The sequence below is a fragment of the Molothrus ater genome, chromosome 26, assembly GCF_012460135.2.
Source record: "Molothrus ater isolate BHLD 08-10-18 breed brown headed cowbird chromosome 26, BPBGC_Mater_1.1, whole genome shotgun sequence".
Taxonomy (NCBI): domain Eukaryota; kingdom Metazoa; phylum Chordata; class Aves; order Passeriformes; family Icteridae; genus Molothrus; species Molothrus ater.
The window spans coordinates 3,261,965-3,281,303 of record NC_050503.2 but is presented as its reverse complement, the minus strand read 5'-3'; the positions used below and the strand labels follow the sequence as shown (position 1 = coordinate 3,281,303).

Here is a 19,339-nt window from a genome sequence, read left to right as displayed (position 1 = left end):
GGTTACTCTTTTTTATTGAACAAACAGCATCTGTAAACTGTCAGTCCTTTGAGAAGAGCCAGACAGCTCCAAGCAAGGCAACAAAAGGCTGGTGAAGTGCTTTGGTTCTCAGCTCGAGGGCCACCACCACTTGAGAAGCACTTGATAACGCTTTGCTTCCTGAGCTCAGAAGCGTGAGCAACACCCAGCATGGAGCCGGCTGCCGGGGTGGAGAAAAAAATCCAGGCTGGAGAGGTTGCTCCCAGAGCCTGAGGCTGCTGTGGGCACGGCCAGGGGCAGATCTGGGCACAGGCATTGGCAGGAGCTGGGTGGTGATGACCCACGGGACCCATCATAAGGTGGCAAATGTCCCTGTGCACCAGCTCACAGCACACCCCGAGGGAAGGTGTCACAGGTAGATTTTATGAAAAATCCTTTTGCCTTTTGGATTTTTTTTTTCTCCTGAGAAGCTGAGAGGCTTCAGAAATGAAATATAGACAATAATTATCTGCTGCTTTGATTGGTCTCATGTAGTTGTTTCTACTTGATGACCAATCACAGGTCCAGCTGTGTCGGGACTCTGGTCAGTCACAAGATTTTATTATCATTCCTTTCCTTTCTAGCTTTCTGATGTCTCCTTTGTCTCTTTCATTAGTATAGTTTTAGTATGTAATTTTCTTTTAATATAATACATATAAAAAATAATAAATCAGCCTTCTGAAACATGGAGACAAGAGTCTAATCTCTCTCTCATCCTGGACACCCTCAAACACCACCACAGGGCTGCTTTGCTGGCTCAGCCAGGAGTCCCTGAGGGGTCAGGGGGTCCCCGAGGGGCTGTGGGATGGAGGGGAGCATGGCAGGGCCATTCACTTCAGGAATCCCTGGATTCCTTCCTTGTGCTGGGTGAAAAATGCGTATTTTTATGATTGGCTTTACGCAAATATTCAAATGAATATTATATGTGTTGTGTTAGAAAGTGATGCTGTATTAATTCTCTTAAGTAGTGTGGTAAAGGTAGTTTTAGGCTTATAACAAAATGTTAAAATAGAAACCATGCTATGTAGGATACTTTTTCTAAAGAAAGGACTCGCATTGAGATAGCAGCCACAGGACACCTGAATCTTTCAGAGAAAAAGAATTTATTGCTCTCTTATCAGAAAAAATAAACTTCTTCCCACCTTGCTCAGCCTTGAAGACACCATCAGGATTAGGAGGAGAAGTTGACACTGACCAGACAGAATCCTGTGTTTGAATGGAATTTATGCATCATATATGAGATGTATGAATATGCAACAGGCTGTTGTTTTTAAGGGTTAATGCTCTGTTAACTGTGTCCTTTTCGGCTTGTGCTGCCCAGAAAAGGGTACCTGGACTGTCCATAACTCTTTGTTTCTATTGTCTCATATTGTCGTAATTCAAATTGTCCAAATTATTATTACTCTGATTGTATTACTATTTTTATAACCATTTTATTACTATTAGGCTTTTAAAATTTTAAAAACAAGTGATTGGCGTTTTTCACAGGAGTGACCAGTGAGGATCCCTCAAAGTGTTCCCTGGACGTTCTGTGTTCCCTGGAAGCTCTGTGATACCCGAGGCAGGCCGGGGATTGTGAGCACGGTTTTCCTCTGACCTGTTGCGGTCCCCGCTGTGTCCCTGGGCCCTTCCACCGCCTGTCCCGGCTGGCGGCCCGAGGGACCCGGCCCAGGGGAGCGGGACCGGCCCCCGCGGGGCCTCACAGCGGCGGTCCCGGCAGCGACCAAACGGCCCGGCCGGTACTCGAGGAGCATTGCTAGGGGCAGCGGCAGCGTGCAGCCTCCACACCCTTCCCTCCGTGGCCGCTCCGCAGGGATAGACAAGGAAAAATAAGGAAAAACAAGAAGAGACAACACCAGACCCCCGAACCGGCACCGAGCCCGGCCGGCCGAGCCCCAACTGCGGCCCCCGAGCCGGAGCCCCTCAGACCGCCCCGGCCCTGGCCCCGCCCCCGCAGCCGCAGCCAATCAGCGGCCGCCGCCGCATCCGGGGCCCGCGCCCCCTGCCGCTCGCGCTCGGCCATGGCGGAGGTGAGCGCGGAGCCGCCGTCGGGGTCGCGCCGGGCCCGGGGCCGCTCCCGGCCGGGCGGGCGGTGGAACACCGGGACCGCCGAGCCGCGCCCGCCCGGGGCCGCCGTCCGGAGGCAGCCAGCGGGGTGATGGGCCGGCGCGGGCCACCGGGGCGGCGGCCCTCGGGCCGGGGGGACGCCGAGGCCCTGGGCGGCAGCGGGCCGAGGGGCGGGGGCGGCGGGGCCGGGCGGGGACGGCACGGGAAGAGGCTCCTGGGCGGGAGCGGGCGGCGCCGGCGCGGGGACCCCGCGGCCTGAGGGCGGCGGAGAGAGGCGTGAGGGGCCGGGGGCTGCGGGAAAGGCCCAGGGGCAGAGCGGAGTGGGAGCCCCGGGGCTGTGGCCCGGCAGGACCCGGCAGCGGTTTGGGGTGGCTGGAGCCGGGCCCAGGGGTGTGGAGCTGTTGGAGGGGGCTCTGAGGTGAGAGGCGGCCTGAGCAGTGAGGTCAGGATGCTGGGAATGGCAGAGGGTGGGGAAGGTGTCGGGAAATGTTGGTTTGGGTGCCGGGATGGTTCTCACCACCTTGCCTAGGGGCCAGAAGTAAAGAGGGACCAGGTGGGGACTCCCCACTGCCCTCCCCTATTGCCATGTCAGATTTGCCTTGGTGTCTTGTGCTGAAATGTTTTTGCTCCATCGTGTTTGCCTTGGTGTCTTGTGCTGAAATATTTCTGCCATTGCTCCATTGCTCTTTGAGCTGGTGATGCCATTGCCCATCGAGCCTTGCCATGTCCCTCAAACATCCTTGACCTGTTGTGATGGTTGCTGTGACACATGCACACTTCATTTCTGTGGCATGACCCTCATGGTGGCCACAACATGGAACAAGACTTGCAAGGGAAGACTTTGAGGTACTCTGTGGCAGGATCTCAGATCCCCACTGGCTGTGACAGCATCTTGTCCCAGGGCAGGACTTCTCTTCCAGGATATTTCAGTGTTCTACACGAGGAAAGTCTGTTTGACCTGGCCACCATGCTTTGGCCTTTGGTGGAGCACCAAGCTTGTTGCATTCCCTTGTGCCAAAGAGTTGTTTGGGCACTTTTTTGGGTCAGAGTGGTGCCTCAGCACCCTGCCCAGCTCAGAGAGCTCAGGGGACATCCAGGAGCTGGCATTGTCTCTTGGGTGAGCTTTGGGTGTGGAGCATCTCTGCACAGGTGTGGTGGGGCCCTGATCTTCCTGGGCAGTGCACAAGGTGGGCTGTGTGTTGTGTCATCTGTTCATTCTTTGGTTTTGCAGAGGCAGAACTTGCAGGACAAACTTGTTTCCCTCCCTGGCTACAGCTGGGGTTTGTGGAAAATGGCTCCATGGCCAAGGAGTGTGCACAAGGCAGAGCTAGCAGGAAGGTTTCTCACTGAATCTGAAATATGTGTTAGACTGGCTCAGGAAACGATGTTAGTTATTGAAAGGTGGCACTGGAAAGGGGAATTTTGGTTTTTTCCCTCACTTTTTTTGCAAGAGTGATTTCAGTCTGGAAGGTTTTCTCAGAGGTAGGCACAACTGGCCTCACACTGGGAAACAACTTTGTCAGGGCTAAAGCTCAGACCCTGCCTCTGTGTGTCCTAAATGATGGCTGAGCTTCGTTCATGTGCTCAAAGCCTTGAGTCCACACCTCAGGAGGGAGTGCAGGAGTCACCCAGAACTACAAACATGAGAATGAGTAGTTACAACCTCAGTGTAACTTCTGAGAGGAAAGTTACTCCTATGCCTGAGCAGCAGAAGCTGGCAGGAGGAAAACAATGCTGGGGATGGGAAAGTGAAATTAAAGGAATTTAATCTCCTTTTTTGCCCCCCCAAGATTCAATGCCCCATGGGCATAGGAGCCAATTTCCAGGATCACAGTGCACTGGGAGAATAACTGGAGGATAACTCATGGAATCCCTCCCCAGCAGCAGGAGCAGTGACACCCTGGCCCAGAACTGTTCTCTGTGTTTCTGGTGCATGCCAGGCTCTTGCATATCAAATTCAAACATCACACAGGAGGCAGAAGTGTTGGGCTGCACCTACCTCACCTTCAGCCCAAGTAACTCCACCTCCCATGGCATTGGTGATCAGGGCAATCAGAAATATTCTGTCCTCAGCTGCATTTTTAAGCCTTTCTCTTCTATTCCTTTGACTCTTGTTTCTTCTGGGTTTGTGAGTAGCTTGAGGGATTGTTCTGTTCCATGTGTGTTCAAATTTGAGCATGGAATGGGCCATTTGCTTTGGCTGGATGTTTGATTTGAAGTGTCAGGCTGCACCTACCTCACCTTCAGCCCAAGTAACTCCACATCCCATGGCATTGGTAATCAGGGAGATCAGAAATATCAGCTGCATTTTTAAGCCAAGCCTGCCTTTCTCTTCTATTCCTTTGACTCTTGTTTCTTCTGGATTTGTGAGTAATCTGAGGGATTGTTCTGTCCAATGTGTGTTCAGATTTGGGCATGGAATGGGCAACCAAAATATTCTGTCCTCAGCTGCATTTTTAAGCCTTTCTCTTCTATTCCTTTGACTCTTGTTTCTTCTGGGTTTGTGAGTAATCTGAGGGATTGTTGTATCCCACATGTGTTCAAATTTGAGCATGGAATGGGCCATTTGCTTTGGCTGGATGTTTGATTTGAAGTGTCAGGCTGCACCCACCTCACCTTCAGCCAAGTAACTCCACATCCCATGGCACTGGTAATCAGGGAGATCAGAAATATTCTGTCATCAGCTGCATTTTTAAGCCAGGCCTGCCTGTCTCTTCTATTCCTTTGACTCTTGTTTCTGTGGATTTGTGAGTAATCTGAGGGATTATTCAAATAGGACATGGAATGGACCATTTTCTTTGTTTGTCACTTGTTTCTTGTTTTCTCAGCCCCAGCAGAGCAGTGCTGGTTATTCCATGGTGGTTCCATTGCTCTGGTGCTCTGTTACTGCTTTGGAGCACTAAACTCTTGATTAGTTGTGGAATTGTCACACTGTTGCAGTGGCCAATCCTCTTCCTTTCAGCACCTGATTATTAACAGGAGATCTCATTGTTCCTGAGGTATTCTTGAGACCTTTTCAAGCCAGCCCATCCATGCCAACAGCTTCAATCTTTGTTTTCAGAGGCTTTATTAATCCCCAGGCAAGGAGGTACCATTGATCTACAGATCATTGCCTGACCAAATCTGAGTTCTGCAGGTTCCCCAAGACCTGGAGGGAGTCAGGGCACACCACACCCCTTCCATGAAACCATGTTTGTTTGCTTGGAAGGATTTCTCCAAGAGGGTTTTGTGCTTGGTCACATTCCAGCAAAGCCCAACAAAGGCACATTGACACTTTCCTGACTTACAGAGCCATTTCCTGGTATGACCATCCTCAAAATGGAGTCTGTCCCCTTCTCCTTTCATCATCCCATAACTTCTCCCTTCTCTTTTTGTGGGCATGGTTACAGGGCTCTGTCTGGAGCCAGAGTGATCTCTGGGGGTTTATTTTGGGGGATGGTGGACTGGAGGCATCTTCTTGGTTATCATGGAATTTCCAGTCTGCACGTTGGTAGCTGAAGGAACTCAGAACTCACAGTCTGTGGTGGCTTTTTTGTGGTGAATACTTTGCTTTGTTGTTAGAGGACAGACTTTAATGTGAAGCTGTACTGTGTTTTCTTAAATAAATTGTGAGAGGCTCCTGTGGAAGGCTGTGAATGTCCTGGCTCCAACTGAATAAGTGAGGAGTGATGGTGCTGAGATTGTTGGTGGCTGAGTATCCCACAGAGATGTCACTGGGGGACTGACTCTGGGATTTTCTTCTGCACTCAGGTGCTGTCAGTCACCCAAAAGCTTTGGTTGTTTACCTGTTTGCTCCCTGCTAGGCTGAACTGGATGAAAAGCAAGTGGCAGGCACAGCAGCGTGAGGAGCAGCAGATGTTCTGTCTGCGTGTTTTCCTCAGCCCCTGCTGCTGCCTGAACTTGTGACCTGGCACCAAATGCCACCCTGCAGGTGCCTGTTCTGAGGCTCTGCCTCTCCCACCTCACCTGTGCCACTCCTGGTCCTTCCAGGCTCCTTCTCTGCTGTTTCCTTGCTCCTGGATGCAGTGAAGCATCAGGGAGATGTGACTGGCTGCTCCCTGAAGGGTCAATCCCTCAAAATGCTGTGCTCAGACACAATGTGTGTGTTCAGGATAACACCTGAGGCTCCAGGGACTCCTTTTAAGTGAAGATGTAAACCACAAAGCTCTGAGGTCTCAAACTGGTGGGGGAATAAGAAGTGAGCAGAGTGCTCCTGGTCCTTCCAGGCTCCTTCTCTGCTGTTTCCTTGCTCCTGGGTGCAGTGAAGCATCAGGGAGGAGCCAGGATGTTGTGGCTGGCTGCTCCCTGAAGGGTCAGATCCCTAAAAATGCTGTGCTCAGACACAGTGTGTGTGTTTAAAATAACACCTGAGGCTCCAGGTCCTTAGTTTAAGTGGTTTACAAAGGTCTGAGATCTCAGACTGGTGGGGGGATAAGCAGTGAGCAGAGTGCTGGAGGTAAAATAGATGGAATGGAAATATATGGACTGAGGGAAGGTGAGGAGCTCTTTTGAACAGCACAGTTCCTAACACTGCCCTCTGAGGTAACTTTTGTTTTGAACTTAAATTGCATTTGCTGGTGGGGTGAGGTGGGTGGAAAGGTGGTGTTTTTTAAGGAGAGCTGTCTCAACCATTTCTTCTCTTTTCCTGAAGGCCTCTGTTGGCCGGCAGAGCCCCAGGGTGGTTCCATACCCAGCCCGTGGTCTATGTCCTGGAGAGCCCTCCCTTCAGAGCGCTGCAGGTACCTCCAGCCTCCCCTCCCTCTGCCTCTTGCTCTGCTTTCCAGAGGAAACAAAGTTTCTGTGATCAATTCCCTTCTCCTTGCAACACCTCCCCTGCCCGTTGGTTGATTCCCATGCTGTTGGACTGAGGAGGAGAGGCTTAAAGCTGCCAGAGCTCCTACAGGTGTTCACTTGGCCACTCTTCTTCTCGAGTAAGGGGTGATTACTTTGAGTAAGGGGTGATTGCCCCTTTTCCCTGATTTTTCCCTCACTTTTATTGATGTATCCCAAGACCCCTTCTCAGATTTCACAGGATTTATCCTCAAGTGTGGTCATGGCAGGTATGGCAGAAAAGCATCTCATGGGGCTGTGGGGAGGGAGGAGGGAGAAAGGGAAATCCATGAAAGTAGGAGATAAAAAGGAATATTTGGCTATTCTTGAGTAAGGGGAGATTACCTTGAGTAAAGAGTGATTACCCTTTCCCCCCATTTTCCCCTCACTTTTATTGATGTGTCCCAAGACCCCTTCTCAGATTTCACAGGATTTATCCTCAAGTGTGGTCATGGCAGGTAAGGCCCTGGCCAAGGTGCAATGGCACTGGCAGCAATCCCAGAAAAGCATCTCATGGGGCTGTGGGGAGAGAGGGAAATCCATGAAAGTAGGAGATAAAAAGAAATATTTGGCCATTCTTGAGTAAGAAGTGATGCCAAAGCTCCTGCAGGTGTCCCTTTGGCCATTCTTGAGTAAGGGGAGATTACCTTGAGTAAGGGGAGATTACCCTAAAAATGCCCCCAGGTGAAGGAAAGGCTGCAGTGTGTGCACACATATTGTGAGAATCCAGTGAGGAGTGAGACACAAATACTCAGAAAAGCTTCAGATTCAGCTTCCAGTCAGCTGTGGGACTCAACTGTGCACAGAACCTTTGTGCTGATGAAGTGACTGCTGCCAGTTGTGATCTCTGTTCCCCTCTGTTCTGCCTAATCTCTTCCTCTGGCTTATCATGTCTGCACACACACAAGAAGGGATCATCCCTGGCTTTGTGGGTGCATCTCAAGATGTGCTCCATGGTGGTGCTAGTGTCCAACTCCTTCTGATCCCTGCAGTTGTGTCAATGGGCTCAGCTGATCATCGACTGAACCTGGCAGAGATCCTTTCCCAGAACTATGGTGTGAGGGAAGAAAGGGAGGAAGATGATACTCAGGAGAAGCAGAAATCTTTAGAAGAGCTGGAGAAGAGTTTCAGTGCCTCTCAGGTAAAGGCAGCAGGGGAGGGGAAGGGAAATTACCTGGAGGGTTTGGTTGTTTGCTGTGTGAAACCCTGACTGCAGCCTTGGGTGGTCTCAGTGGAACACAAACTGCTCTTGGTGACAGGGAGTGTCCCTTCAGGCCTGGCACAAGGCAGGTACAGGGATTTGCTGCTCCCCTCCCTCTGTTTAAATACACTTGTGCTGTCTGGCATCTTTCACCTGTTTGAAATCTAGAATAAAAGATAAAGGTATTTTTAAAATGCTTTGGGGTGAAAGTTCCTGGCTTGTCCAGACCTTTGAGAGGCACAGGTTACAGTGGGTCCCAACAGTGTCCCCTGAGGCTGCTCAGAGCCCCCAGAGGAGCTGAGCTGCCCTCTCTGTGTTCCAGCTGCTGTGGTGCTCTTGTGGTTGTTCTCTTCCTGATGCAGCTTTGTTCTCCTCTTGCTCAGAGCAGTGAAATGCCATTTGAGGAGCTGCTTGCACTGTATGGCTATGAGGCATCAGATCCCATCTCGGAGCAGGACAGTGAGAGCAATGACATCACTCCCAACCTCCCTGACATGACTCTGGATAAGGTGAGAGCAGCTCTCTGCCTGCTGTCTGCACATGGGGTTGAGGTTCCCCCCATTTCAGAGGGGTTGGAAGGGGCCTGCCTAGTTCTGGGACACCAGGTGCAGAAACAGGAGTGTGAGTGTTTAGAGGAGAAGGGACAAAGGATATCTGTTTCAAAATATAGAAACTCTGTATGGAGCTTTGGTTACAAGTATTTGTACATTGATGGGGGTGTGTCAAGAGCCAGTTTGTATCTTCAAAGTTTGTATGAAGCCACTGCTCCTCTTGTTCTAGCTCGAGTCTGTAGAAAGTGGGGTTTTTTTGGGGGGGGGAGTTGGGGTTTTTTTCCTTTCTTTCTCCTTCAGGATCTTTGAGATATTTGCTGTGAGTGCAGCTCTACAGAAAGGGATGCTTGCTCATACTGTCTGACTTCCATAGGAAGCCATTCATGACACTTGTTAAAGTGCTTCTAGGGAAAATAGTCTGGGTGTGGTGGGAGTGTGAGAGAGAAATCTGTCTTTGGACAAGCTGTGGGAGGGTGAAAAGCTCTGTGGATGTGACCACTGCTGGCCAAAAATGTTTTTACTCTAGGCCTCACTCCCCCTGGTATATATATATATTTAATTTAAAAATATTTTTCACTTTCTTGTTGTTGTTAAAAGGAACAAATAGCGAAGGATTTGCTTTCAGGGGAAGAAGAGGAGGAGACACAATCTTCAGCTGACGATCTGACTCCATCCGTCACGTCCCACGATGCTTCGGACTTATTCCCAAACCAGCCTGGCTGTATGTGTCACTAGTTCCTAAGTAGCTGCTGTTCACTTTTACATATGATTTGCAGGGGAGGGTGAGAATGCTTCTCTTAATTTTGTCAGTCTCCTGACATCAGATTTTCCACTTTTCCTCCTAGGGACTGTCTGCATGGCAGAGGCGTTACCGGGCTTTGGGTAGGACAGGACAGAGCGTTGATGAGCAGTGGGATGAGGGGAGAATTTTCTCAGAATACTCAGAGAGAGAGTGGGAATTGTTTTGCTGCCTGCTGTAATTGCAGTCTGAAAGATCAGTACCTCATCTGACACCTCTACAAGTGAATAAATTCAGTAGTAGTAATGGAGTGATGGATTGTGGCAGTTTCTAAATGTTGGAATATGTGGGAAGCCAAAGCACGTGACAGGGACTCTGCATGAAGTGATGTTATTTCTTCTGCTGTCTTGCAATAATAAGGAGTCTGAGCTTCCCCAAGTTGGCCATCCATGTGGCAAGTGTCCAAATTCTTTTACTTAAAGTGAGAAAATTAAAATACAGGTAAGTTGTCACTGTAGTCCATGCTGAAAGGGACTTTAGGACAGAAAACGAAGGGAAGGAGAGGGAATGTAAAGGAATAGAATGAAAAATTCCTAACTACAGATCTTTTCCTTTCCCACAAAGCAAACAACTTCCTTGCTGATGAAGACAAAGAGCCATGTTCATCACCATGTGCTTCCTCCATGGCTGAGGACTCAGAGGTGGATTCCATCCCATCCAATGAGTGTAAGAAGGTAAATGACCTTGGGAAGGGGGGCTCTTGAATTGGAAAAATCCATGACACCCAAGCACTGTGTTATTTCCCCAATTGGCTTCTTGATGCCTTGCATTTTGTGGGAGGCAGTGGCAGATGTGGGTTACAAGAGGGGGTTTTAATACAAGCTTGAAATCATCTTCTGTGTCAGATAGGGAAGTCTGTTGTGCCTAAATTAAATCTGCAGCCTGTAGGCCTATAAAGGTGAAATGCTGTGCAGCACTCCCAGCAGGATTCACTGAGGGGGAGCCATCTTTCTAAAGAGAGGAGCAGGCTTCCAAATTCATCCTGGCTGTTAAGGTTGCAGGAGAACCTCTGCATTGCTTTATTTCCAACCTCAGCTGCTTGTCATAGATCCTTTACATTAAAACTATGTGAATGCTGAAGGTCCCCACAGTATCATCTGGTTGGTAATAAATCTTCTTAGTTACCCTATAAAATAGTCAGGGTTCACTAGAAACAATAGTGACAGAGGGGGCTACCAGGAAATAAATCAGCCTTGTAGTGGTGTAGCCCCTAAATCATGAAGTACAGCCTGCATGGAGCATTTCCCATTTCAATTTTCTCACCTCTCTGTTGTGGGATTTCAGGAGATCATGGTTGGACCTCAGTACCAGGCCACTGTTCCCATCCTCCGTTTAAACAGGCACAGGCAAAAAGGTAAGGCAGCCTCTCCTTTGTGCCTGGGCTGGGAGTAGGGCTGCTGGCAGGGGGTTCTGATGGGCTCTGGGTCTCCAGTCCTGCTCTGGATCTCCAGGCTGGGCAGCTTTCAGTGCTGACATTCAGATTTACTGGCTGAAACAAGCCTGAGTTAATAGGGATGGGAACACAAGGACAGAATTGGTGGAGCTCACTGAGAACTGGGTTGATGTGACAGGTTTGCAGGAGGGGGTCTCAGCTGTTGCCAAAGAGAAGGAACACCCATCTGGGGATGCTCTGATTTATTCTGACATCTTCCTTAAGTAGTGAGCACCTCCAGTGCTCCCTGGAGATGATCTGTTTCTGATTTTGGGATGTCTGCAGAGTAGACAGAGGTGCCTTGATTTGCAGATTGTGTCCAATAATGAGCACAGTATGAGTGCCAGCTTGTTGAGCTTCTGGACAAGAAAGCTAAAACAGTCTTTATTTGCCAGGATTAATTAATCAAAACAGCAATCTTTGAGAATATGATAACAAAAACTTTTGTCAGCCAACCTTTCTGAAACAATGGAAGCAAGCTGAGCCCGTGCCAAAGGCCCTAAAAGAGATATAAAGAGCTTATCTGCCTCCAAAATCAGGAGGGAACAGGCAGTGCCTTGAGAGATGTTTGTCATCTCTGGTGCCAAATTGGAGCAAGCAAGCAAAGATTTCCTCCCTCCTCTGTCTCCCCCATGCATGTCCGTGCAGACCACTTCTCAAAAAGCAGCAGAATTCTCTGTTTGATTATCTTATTTCAGTGCTTTTTCTGTTAGCCTATGAGAATGAAGATCAGCTGCTTTGGGACCCAAACATCCTCCCTGAGAGGGAGGTGGAAGAGTTCCTGTACCGAGCTGTGAAGCGGCAGTGGGACGAGCTGGCTGGCAGCAGCCTGCCAGAGGGAGAGGTGGTCAAGGACAACGAGCAGGTGAGCTCAGGGCTTCCTGCAGCCCACACAGACCCAGCTGGTGCTGGCCCAACAGTGCCATGTTCCCTACAGAGGGCAGAATGAGGTCAAACTCCTGTGATCCTGATGGGTAAGCGAGGGTGTGAAATGTGGGTCTCCTCGAGACAGGTCTCATAAGCTTTTGGAGATTTATTTCAAACCCAAGATAGCTCAGCTATCTTAGAAGGCATAAAAGCAACAGGATGGGTTCTATGGTAGTGTTGGAAACAAAAAAGTTTTAATAAAAGGCAAAATTTACAGAGAAAAGCCGAGTCAGTGCAAAAGGTTCTTGCTCCTGGTAAAACCCCTCACAAAAGCCATTGGTTTCTTTGTTCTCTTCTTTTTCTAGCAAGTTGCTTAGGTGGGGACATTTGGCTTCTGTCCAGTTGAAGTCCCCCAAGTCCTATGAGATGTCTTTTCACCTAATTGAAGAGAGAAACTTCTGAGCTTATTTCCTTTTTAAGGGGACAAAGGATAGTTTTGTCACTCCATCAGCAAGGGGCACCTTCCTATAAGGGTGTGTGCCCAGCTGTGCACTGGGGGAGGTTGGTTACCTTCCCATTGGGAAGACTGAGACAGTCAGCAGATTTCAGAGCAGCTGTGTTTACTTCAAGCTAGCCAGGTTAGATTCTGGTGGCATTGCATCTGTTGAGTGCCAGGATTTGTAATCCAGTGCCTTAAAAAGTAGGGTAATCTCTGCTGATGGTCAAGTTGGGGTTAGCAGCAAGGTGGCTCCTGGGAAATGCAAGTTTTACGAGACAAATGTGAGTCATGAGTGGGCTGGTTTGTGGTGTGTTGCTCAGGTAGGTGCTGGGAGTGATTTCCTCCTGTTCCCCAGGCTTTGTATGAGCTGGTGAAATGCAACTTCAATGCAGAAGAGGCACTGAGGAGGTTGCGCTTCAACGTGAAGGTTATCAGAGGTGAGGACCCCCCTTTTTTGGCTTCATTATGGCACATAAAACTCTTTCTAGATTCTTTCTATCTCCCCCAACTCTTCCTTACATCTCCCCCAACTCTCTCTTTCTGCTACAGATGAGCTTTGTGCCTGGAGCGAGGAAGAATGTAGAAATTTTGAACATGGCTTTAGGGTCCATGGGAAAAACTTTCACCTTATCCAAGCCAACAAGGTAAGGCTGCTCCCCCCAGGTGAGGAGCAGGGGAAGGAGGAAGGTGCTTGGGCACCACAGGTGTGTTTTGGGCCTGGGCTGACACAGGGAGTTCAGGATGGCCGAGTTCCAGTCCCAGGCTTTGTGTTGACTCATGCCAGCAGGTGATGGGCTGTTCACTGCCCTGCTCTGCCTTATTTTCCAGGTGGGAGAAGTCACAAACACCACTGACCTGCATGAGTGATGTCAGTTAATTACTGATTAGCCCTTTCTGGAGTCTCAAAAGTTCTTTCCAAACTCTCAGCCCTTGCAGTACTTCTGTGAATGAGTGAGTTGAGCATGTGGATGTTTCGTAAAGTCCCCTGGGGTCCTCTAGAATGGCAGATGCTGTTGTAGGGAGAGCTGGGCCCCGGGACATGCTGCTGTGCTGGGAGTTGGCAGAACCAGAGAGTCCAGTTCTACCACTGGTTAATTGTAGGCATGTTGACGCTGGCCAGTGACAATGGATGCAGGTTTGCTCTCTCTGCTAAGTGTGCTGCTGCTGGAAGCACAGGAAAGTCCTGCACGAGTGTGTGTGGCCCACAGGGGTCTGTGACAGCAGCTGTGTGCTGTGGGGAGTTTCTTTCTCTGGCCACCTCGGAAACCTCAGTACGTGCTTCTGTTCTGCAGCAATGTGTCCATAGCAATGTAAATCACTGTAATGCACTTCTAATTTTCTGTGCTGGTTAAATGGGAAGATAGCTCCTTGCTCCAGGAGATGCAAGGGATGGGGGTGGGCTGTCCTGACTGGGCTGTTTCTCCTCAGGTCCGCACGAGGTCGGTGGGCGAGTGCGTGGAGTATTATTACATGTGGAAAAAATCAGAACGTTATGACTACTTCACTCAGCAGACTCGTCTAGGAAGGAAGAAGTACGTCCTCCACCCTGGAGCCACGTGCGTGGAATATTCTCACACTAAAATTAGTAATATTAACCTCCCAGTGAAGATTCCTGCTGCAAAGCACCTCCGCTTAACCGACTGCGCTTTCTTCTCCAGAAGGTTTCTGGGGTGGGAGGATGGAGGGATGCACGGGGTGTTCTCAGAGCACAAACACTCGCTTGGTGTGGGGAGGGAAGATCAAAGAATTCTGGACTTTCTTGTCCTTTTCTGTGTGTCAAAAGTAGTTTTGTTTCAGACAAACGCATCCACAAAAGGCTGGGGACAGGGATTCAGAGCTGACTTGGTGAAAGAACTCAGTTTGATGAGGTTTTGGGAAGGGAGCTATTTAAATTCAAAAATGCACTTATTTCTGGTGGTTTGGAACCTGAATTAATTTCCCTTTGAGGCAAATTCTTCCCTTTGAAATGTATGCTAATTACAGAAAGTACTTTTCAAAATACACCTTTTCAAAAAGGTTGAAACGGAAATCTCTTAATAGGTCAAAATGAAATATTGAAGCTGAATCAATTAAAAACATCAGATGAAGGCTTAGAATTTTTTTTTTTTTAAATTCTGATGCAAGACAGGAAAATACCTGAAATCTTAAATCTTCCCAGGGTGGGAAAATATATTCTCATCACTTGCTCTTTGCTGTCACACTGAGGACCCACCGCAGTCATTCCATGAATCTGGGTGTTCCTGAGTGTTTGTTCATGTATTTATTTCCCTTTGCAACAGGCTGAGGCTCACAGGATTGGGGGCAGAGCTCTTTAGGAAGCTGGAGAGCCCATTTTGGTTTATCCTGGGCTGGTCTTGGCCACACTGTTACCTGAGATCACCTCCTCAGGGCTCTGAGAGCAGGGAGGGATGAACATTCATTCTAGTGGTGTCTCTACAATCCTGCTTTATTTGTGGATGGGTTTTAATCCCAGTCACCCTTTCTGCTGCCTGCATCTCTCTGCTCAGCAGGTGGTGGCAAGGCTCTCTCTGTTTCCTCACAGGGATTTCACTGACAATGACCTGGATGGGGTTGAAGTGGAAAACACGAGTCGTTCTCGGAGCTCCCCACCAATTCCCTCTGCAGCTGGCTGCCTGGATGCTCACTTTGGGCAGGATCAGATAGCAATTGAGAGCACAGGTAATTCCTTTTTGTCTCCTTGCCATGGGGTTTTGGTGTCAGCAGGAGTCTTGTCTGTCTCTGCATTGACCAGGGGTGACTGTAAAACAGTTGTAGGCTTGGAGGGGTGGCCTAGGTCATTCCCAGAACAAAAGGATCATGCACTGGGCACCTGGATGAACTGCTTCCAAAGCCCTGACACGGGCAGCTCCTCCAGAGGCTGCCTTAAGGCCTCAGAAGTCAGGTGCAAGCTGCTCTCACACACAGTGAAAGCTGTGAGAAGATCTGCAGGGAGCCCCACGTGGGTTCATTCCCTCGCTGTCCTACTGCAGATGAAAGCTTTGTGTGGGCAGCTCCCAGGGGTTGTTGGCACGAGGGGATAGGATTTAGGGTTTGGCTTATCTTGCAGTGTGTCTGTGAGGTTTCCTTTAATTTCCATAGAAACACTGATGGCCTCCCATCTGCTGTGGGCATCTTGCCTTCCCTCGGTAGGGGCTGATGGGGGAATCTTGGTTGCTGTAACAAAGAAACGTTTGTGCCATCTAACAAATACTCTTGGGTGTTTGGGCATTGTGGACTCACTGTGACTTTCTTTTCCTTGTCCCTCTCTCTGTCCCCACCTGAGCAGAGCCCCTGAGTGTGGAGAGCACAGCCTGCAGCCTGGGCAGCATCAGTGAGTCAGGGCAGGGCTATGAATGCAGCACCCCCTCGGAGGCAAACTGCTCCTTTGACCCCTCGGAGGAGACGCCCTCGGGGGCTGTCCCTGTGCCCTGCCCACGTCACTCTGTCACCCCCTCTGAGCCCGAGCTCTTTGCTTTGCCACCCGTGGCACCAGGACTGGCAGAGAAGCAGGAAACGTTGCAGAACTCTGGTGAGACAATAACCATGGACTTCACTCTCCCTGCAGACATTAATGAGGGGTTGCCTTTAATTGCTGGTGCTGTGGATTTGGACAGAGACCCTGAGGCAGTGGTGGCCCCTGCTCAAGTGTCCTTATCGGTCACGGATTTCGGTCTCATCAGCATCGGAGATGTAAATACTTTCCTGACTGCTCATCAGGCTTGCCCAGCACCTGTGGCTCGCTCAGAGCCTCTGTCACAGTGAAAGTCTCCAGTCACCAATTTGTCACAGACCCAGCAAGGACTTTGACCTGACTGAGTGAAATTCTGGAACTTCCACTGTCCTGTAGGGACAGTTTGGAGCTGTCGGTCGGAATCCGTCTTTCCATCCTCCTTGATCCAAGGCTACAGTGAAACCAAACACCTTTCTGCTCCAGTGTATCCTGACACAGTTGTGCAAAGTGGTGGCTGGCTTTCCTGAGTGGGGAGGTCCCTCACCCCCGTCCTGTGCTGACCATGTGTCACCCTGGGTGATGCCAGTCTGCCCAGAGAGCCCCTGCCTCGGGATGGGGACGTGTCCCTTGGCCCCAGCTGGGACAGTCTGAGGTGCTTTGAGAAGAGAGATGTGTCACCATCATGGTGAGGGTGCAGGCTGGGGGTCTGAGAGCCTGGGAGGGCTGCAGGGCAGTTTCCTGCAGAGATGGGCACGGTGATGCCAAGGGAGGCTGATCCTCCCTCCACGGGCAGCGTGCTGCAGTAGGAGCCCCTCACCCTGTCCTCCTCCCAGCAGCCATGGCTCAGGACAGACACACAGCTGCTCATGGGATGGAAACACTGCTGGGAGCAGTGAGTAAGGGGGTCATGCTGCTGACAAGTGCTTTGGATATGCTGGAGGGGGGAAAATAATCTAGGACATCTCCTGTCACCTGTGCACAGCCCCTGGGACCACAGCAGGCTCAGGGAAGGGTGGCCTGGCTGGCAGTGTCACCTTGAGTCCTGCCTGGGACACTATCCCAGGCTTTAGAGAGAGGGATGGGACAAGCTGGCCCTTAAGGACCATGACAGCAGCTGGGCTCTCATGCCAGGAGCTCTGGCAGCAGCCATGGGTTCCTGACTCTCCACCAGCTGCAGGTGGGACAGCCTGGCCCAGCCCTTGGGCAGAACTGTCAGGTTTTGGGAGGGGATGCTGTGTGTGCAGCAGCATCGTGTGCACTCAAGTCCTTCTCACCTTCCTGAGCAATGCTGGGCCAGGGAGAATTTCTGTGGGGAGTAACAGGAGGTTCTGAACTCAGAGTGATGCTGGCCAAGAACTGTGGTGCTGCTGCTGGCAGGGGGTGACCTGATCTTGTCTGGGCTGAAGTGCCAGAGGGTAGAATGCAGGTGAAAACATCTGTAACTTCCCAGTTTGTTCCAACAGTGTGTCAGCAGAGGGAGGAGGTTGCTTAGCTCCCAGCATGTCTGTGATCTGGGTGCTAGCACAGTCCCAGGCAGGGGAGTCCCACAGCATCCCTGTGCCACAAAACAGGCTGTGCTGAGAGCAAAGTGTGTCTCTCCTGCCATGGAAGGTGCCAGGTGCTGTGCAGAGCCACAGGAGCCTGTCCTTGGCTGTGCTGGAGTCCAAAGCTGCTTCACTTGCCAGGTGTGTTGCAGGTGTGGGGTTGGCCCCTGGCTCAGTGTGTTCCCATTCCTCTTTTCCCATGCAGGGAATTCTCTCTGCTCACCTGCTGGGCAAGGCTCTGGTGCAGACAGAGCTGTGTTACCTCCAGCTGTGCTCTGCAGCTGGGAAGGGGCTTGAGTGAGGGTTTTGGTGGAGGATTTGGGGCTGGGATTGTGCACTTGGCTCTGCTGCAGTGGATTGGGCAGGTACCTAAACCCAGGAGGCTGCATCCTCCTTTTACCTGGCTCTGGGAAGTTGTGCCCAGCCCTGCAGCAGGAGCAGGGAGGCAGCATCAAACAGCCCCATGGGATGTCAGGATTAGACCTTGTCTCATCTCCCAAGGCCCAGATCTGGTCTGTGTGCTTTGGCAGGGGTTTGCTTTGGTGGCCAGCTCTGTGCTGGGAGGTGCTGAGCCCCAGGCATGGCTTTGTCAGCCAGAGGTGCTGAGCAGAGGCCTCTCTCCAGCTGCTCCTGGGAACAGAGAGAAAACACGAGTGCCTGCTCCATAGTGGAACTGCCCAGGCTGTGATTCCCCTTTTCTGGGGCTGAGAGGAAGCTCCTTGGCTGAAGGGAGAAGAGGAGGCAGGGTGAGAGCACAGGCAGCCCTCCCAGGGAGGGCCAGGCCTTGGCATCTCCTCCATAGGCTGAGAACATTCTTACTTTTCCGGAAACCATTTTTTCTTTTGGTTTATTTCAAGCCCTAGTGAAAGGAGAGGGGAGCTGGCTGAGGCAGAAATCTCTCGATGTCCTTCAGTGTTGTTTACAGATTTGCATGGGGTCTTTCAACATGAGTGCAGCGCTTTTTCCACATAACTTTGAGGGAAAGGGGTGAGAAAGGCTGGGACAGGGAGGGGGTTTGGTTCTGGTTGTTTTTTTTTTTTTTTTTTTGGTTGGGGTTTTCTTTTTTCCTTCTTACAAAGCACATTCACTTTGAGCCGCTCCCAATGCTGGACTCTTTTCTCCCTTGCCCCCCAGCCCTACACTGTGAAGTGACACTGCCTTGAAGACCCCCTCGCCGTTATTTATTTAATTAAAAACCTAATTTGAAAGTGAGCCAGAAGTCTGTCTTCTTTTTGGAGGCCAAGAAGCAACAGTCCAGTGTATAATGATGGCAAAATAAGAATAGAGGTCCCTGCCTCTACTGTCTGATCCTCTCCTGCCCTCCACAAGTGCTCTCCTCCAGGCAGGGCAGGATTCCCTGTGCCAGGGCTGCCATCCCAGCCTAGGAGGAGGCCCAGAGTTTTTCCCTTCCCATGCTGCAGCTGGAGGCAGCTGTTTGTTCCTCTCACAGGTGCCCCCAAATCCTCTAAAACCCCGGGCAGCCTGTGCCAGCTCTGGAGTGTTGAGAGGCAGGGGTGCCTCCAAACTTCAACCAGAACAAACTCCTAGAGGCAAGTGGAGTGTTACTGCTCTAACTGTAGTGTGTTTCCCCACCACAGTCCCTCTGTTCCATCACAGACTCCCTAAATTCTCTTCTCCTGCTTGTGCCTGGCTCTGCCTGTCCCGGGGCTGCCCCGAGGGCTCCAGCTCTGCCCCGCAGAGCTGGGTACGAGATGGGCACAGCCCAGGGCAGGAGGGACGGGGGCGGGTTCCTCCCTTCCTCGAGGCCCCGACGAGCAGCGGGAACCGCGGGTTGGAGCCTTCGGCTGGGCCTGCGCTCGCTCCGTTGCATCCTTCGGCACCAAACTCTGGTTTCAGGCCCTGTGTGACCCGAGCGCTGCTTCCGAGGCGGTGAGAGCGGCAGGACCGGATCCCGCGGGCTCTAAACACCACCGGGACAGGGTCCTGGCCGGATTCTGCAGTTCCCCGGGCTCGGGGGCAGGCTCCGGGCTGGATTCTGGAGCCCCCCGCTTTCCGGGGCTGGGTCTGGGCTGGATTCTGGAGCCCCCCGAGCTCCGGGGCTGGGCCTGGGCTGGATTCT

At 51.0% G+C, this 19,339-nt stretch overlaps 1 protein-coding gene across 5 annotated transcripts; it reads left to right on the top strand.

The window, feature by feature from the left end:
- The first annotated feature begins 2,036 nt into the window (after positions 1-2,036).
- MIER2 (MIER family member 2) lies at positions 2,037-18,471 on the top strand. 5 transcript variants are annotated; one of them, XM_036399377.1, is made up of 13 exons: positions 2,037-2,048; positions 6,737-6,824; positions 7,908-8,056; positions 8,500-8,625; positions 9,265-9,388; positions 10,031-10,140; positions 10,751-10,820; positions 11,612-11,763; positions 12,620-12,701; positions 12,814-12,908; positions 13,693-13,820; positions 14,807-14,943; positions 15,551-18,471. In XM_036399377.1, exons 1-13 carry the CDS (start codon positions 2,040-2,042, stop codon positions 16,024-16,026), a joined length of 1,746 nt encoding a protein of 581 aa, XP_036255270.1. In that variant the 5' UTR covers positions 2,037-2,039; the 3' UTR covers positions 16,027-18,471. The 5 variants fall into 5 exon arrangements, with proteins under 5 accessions (XP_036255270.1, XP_036255267.1, XP_036255268.2 ...); XM_036399374.1 differs by having other exon boundaries at positions 13,693-13,925; XM_036399375.2 differs by having other exon boundaries at positions 11,597-11,763; positions 13,693-13,796.
- The last annotated feature ends 868 nt before the right edge of the window (positions 18,472-19,339 follow it).

Coding starts and splice junctions, on each gene's coding strand:
- MIER2 (XM_036399373.2), top strand. Junction 6,825..7,907: donor CTCCCTTCAGAGCGCTGCAG/GTACCTCCAGCC, acceptor TGATCCCTGCAG/TTGTGTCAATGGGCTCAGCT. Junction 8,057..8,499: donor AGAGTTTCAGTGCCTCTCAG/GTAAAGGCAGCA, acceptor CCTCTTGCTCAG/AGCAGTGAAATGCCATTTGA.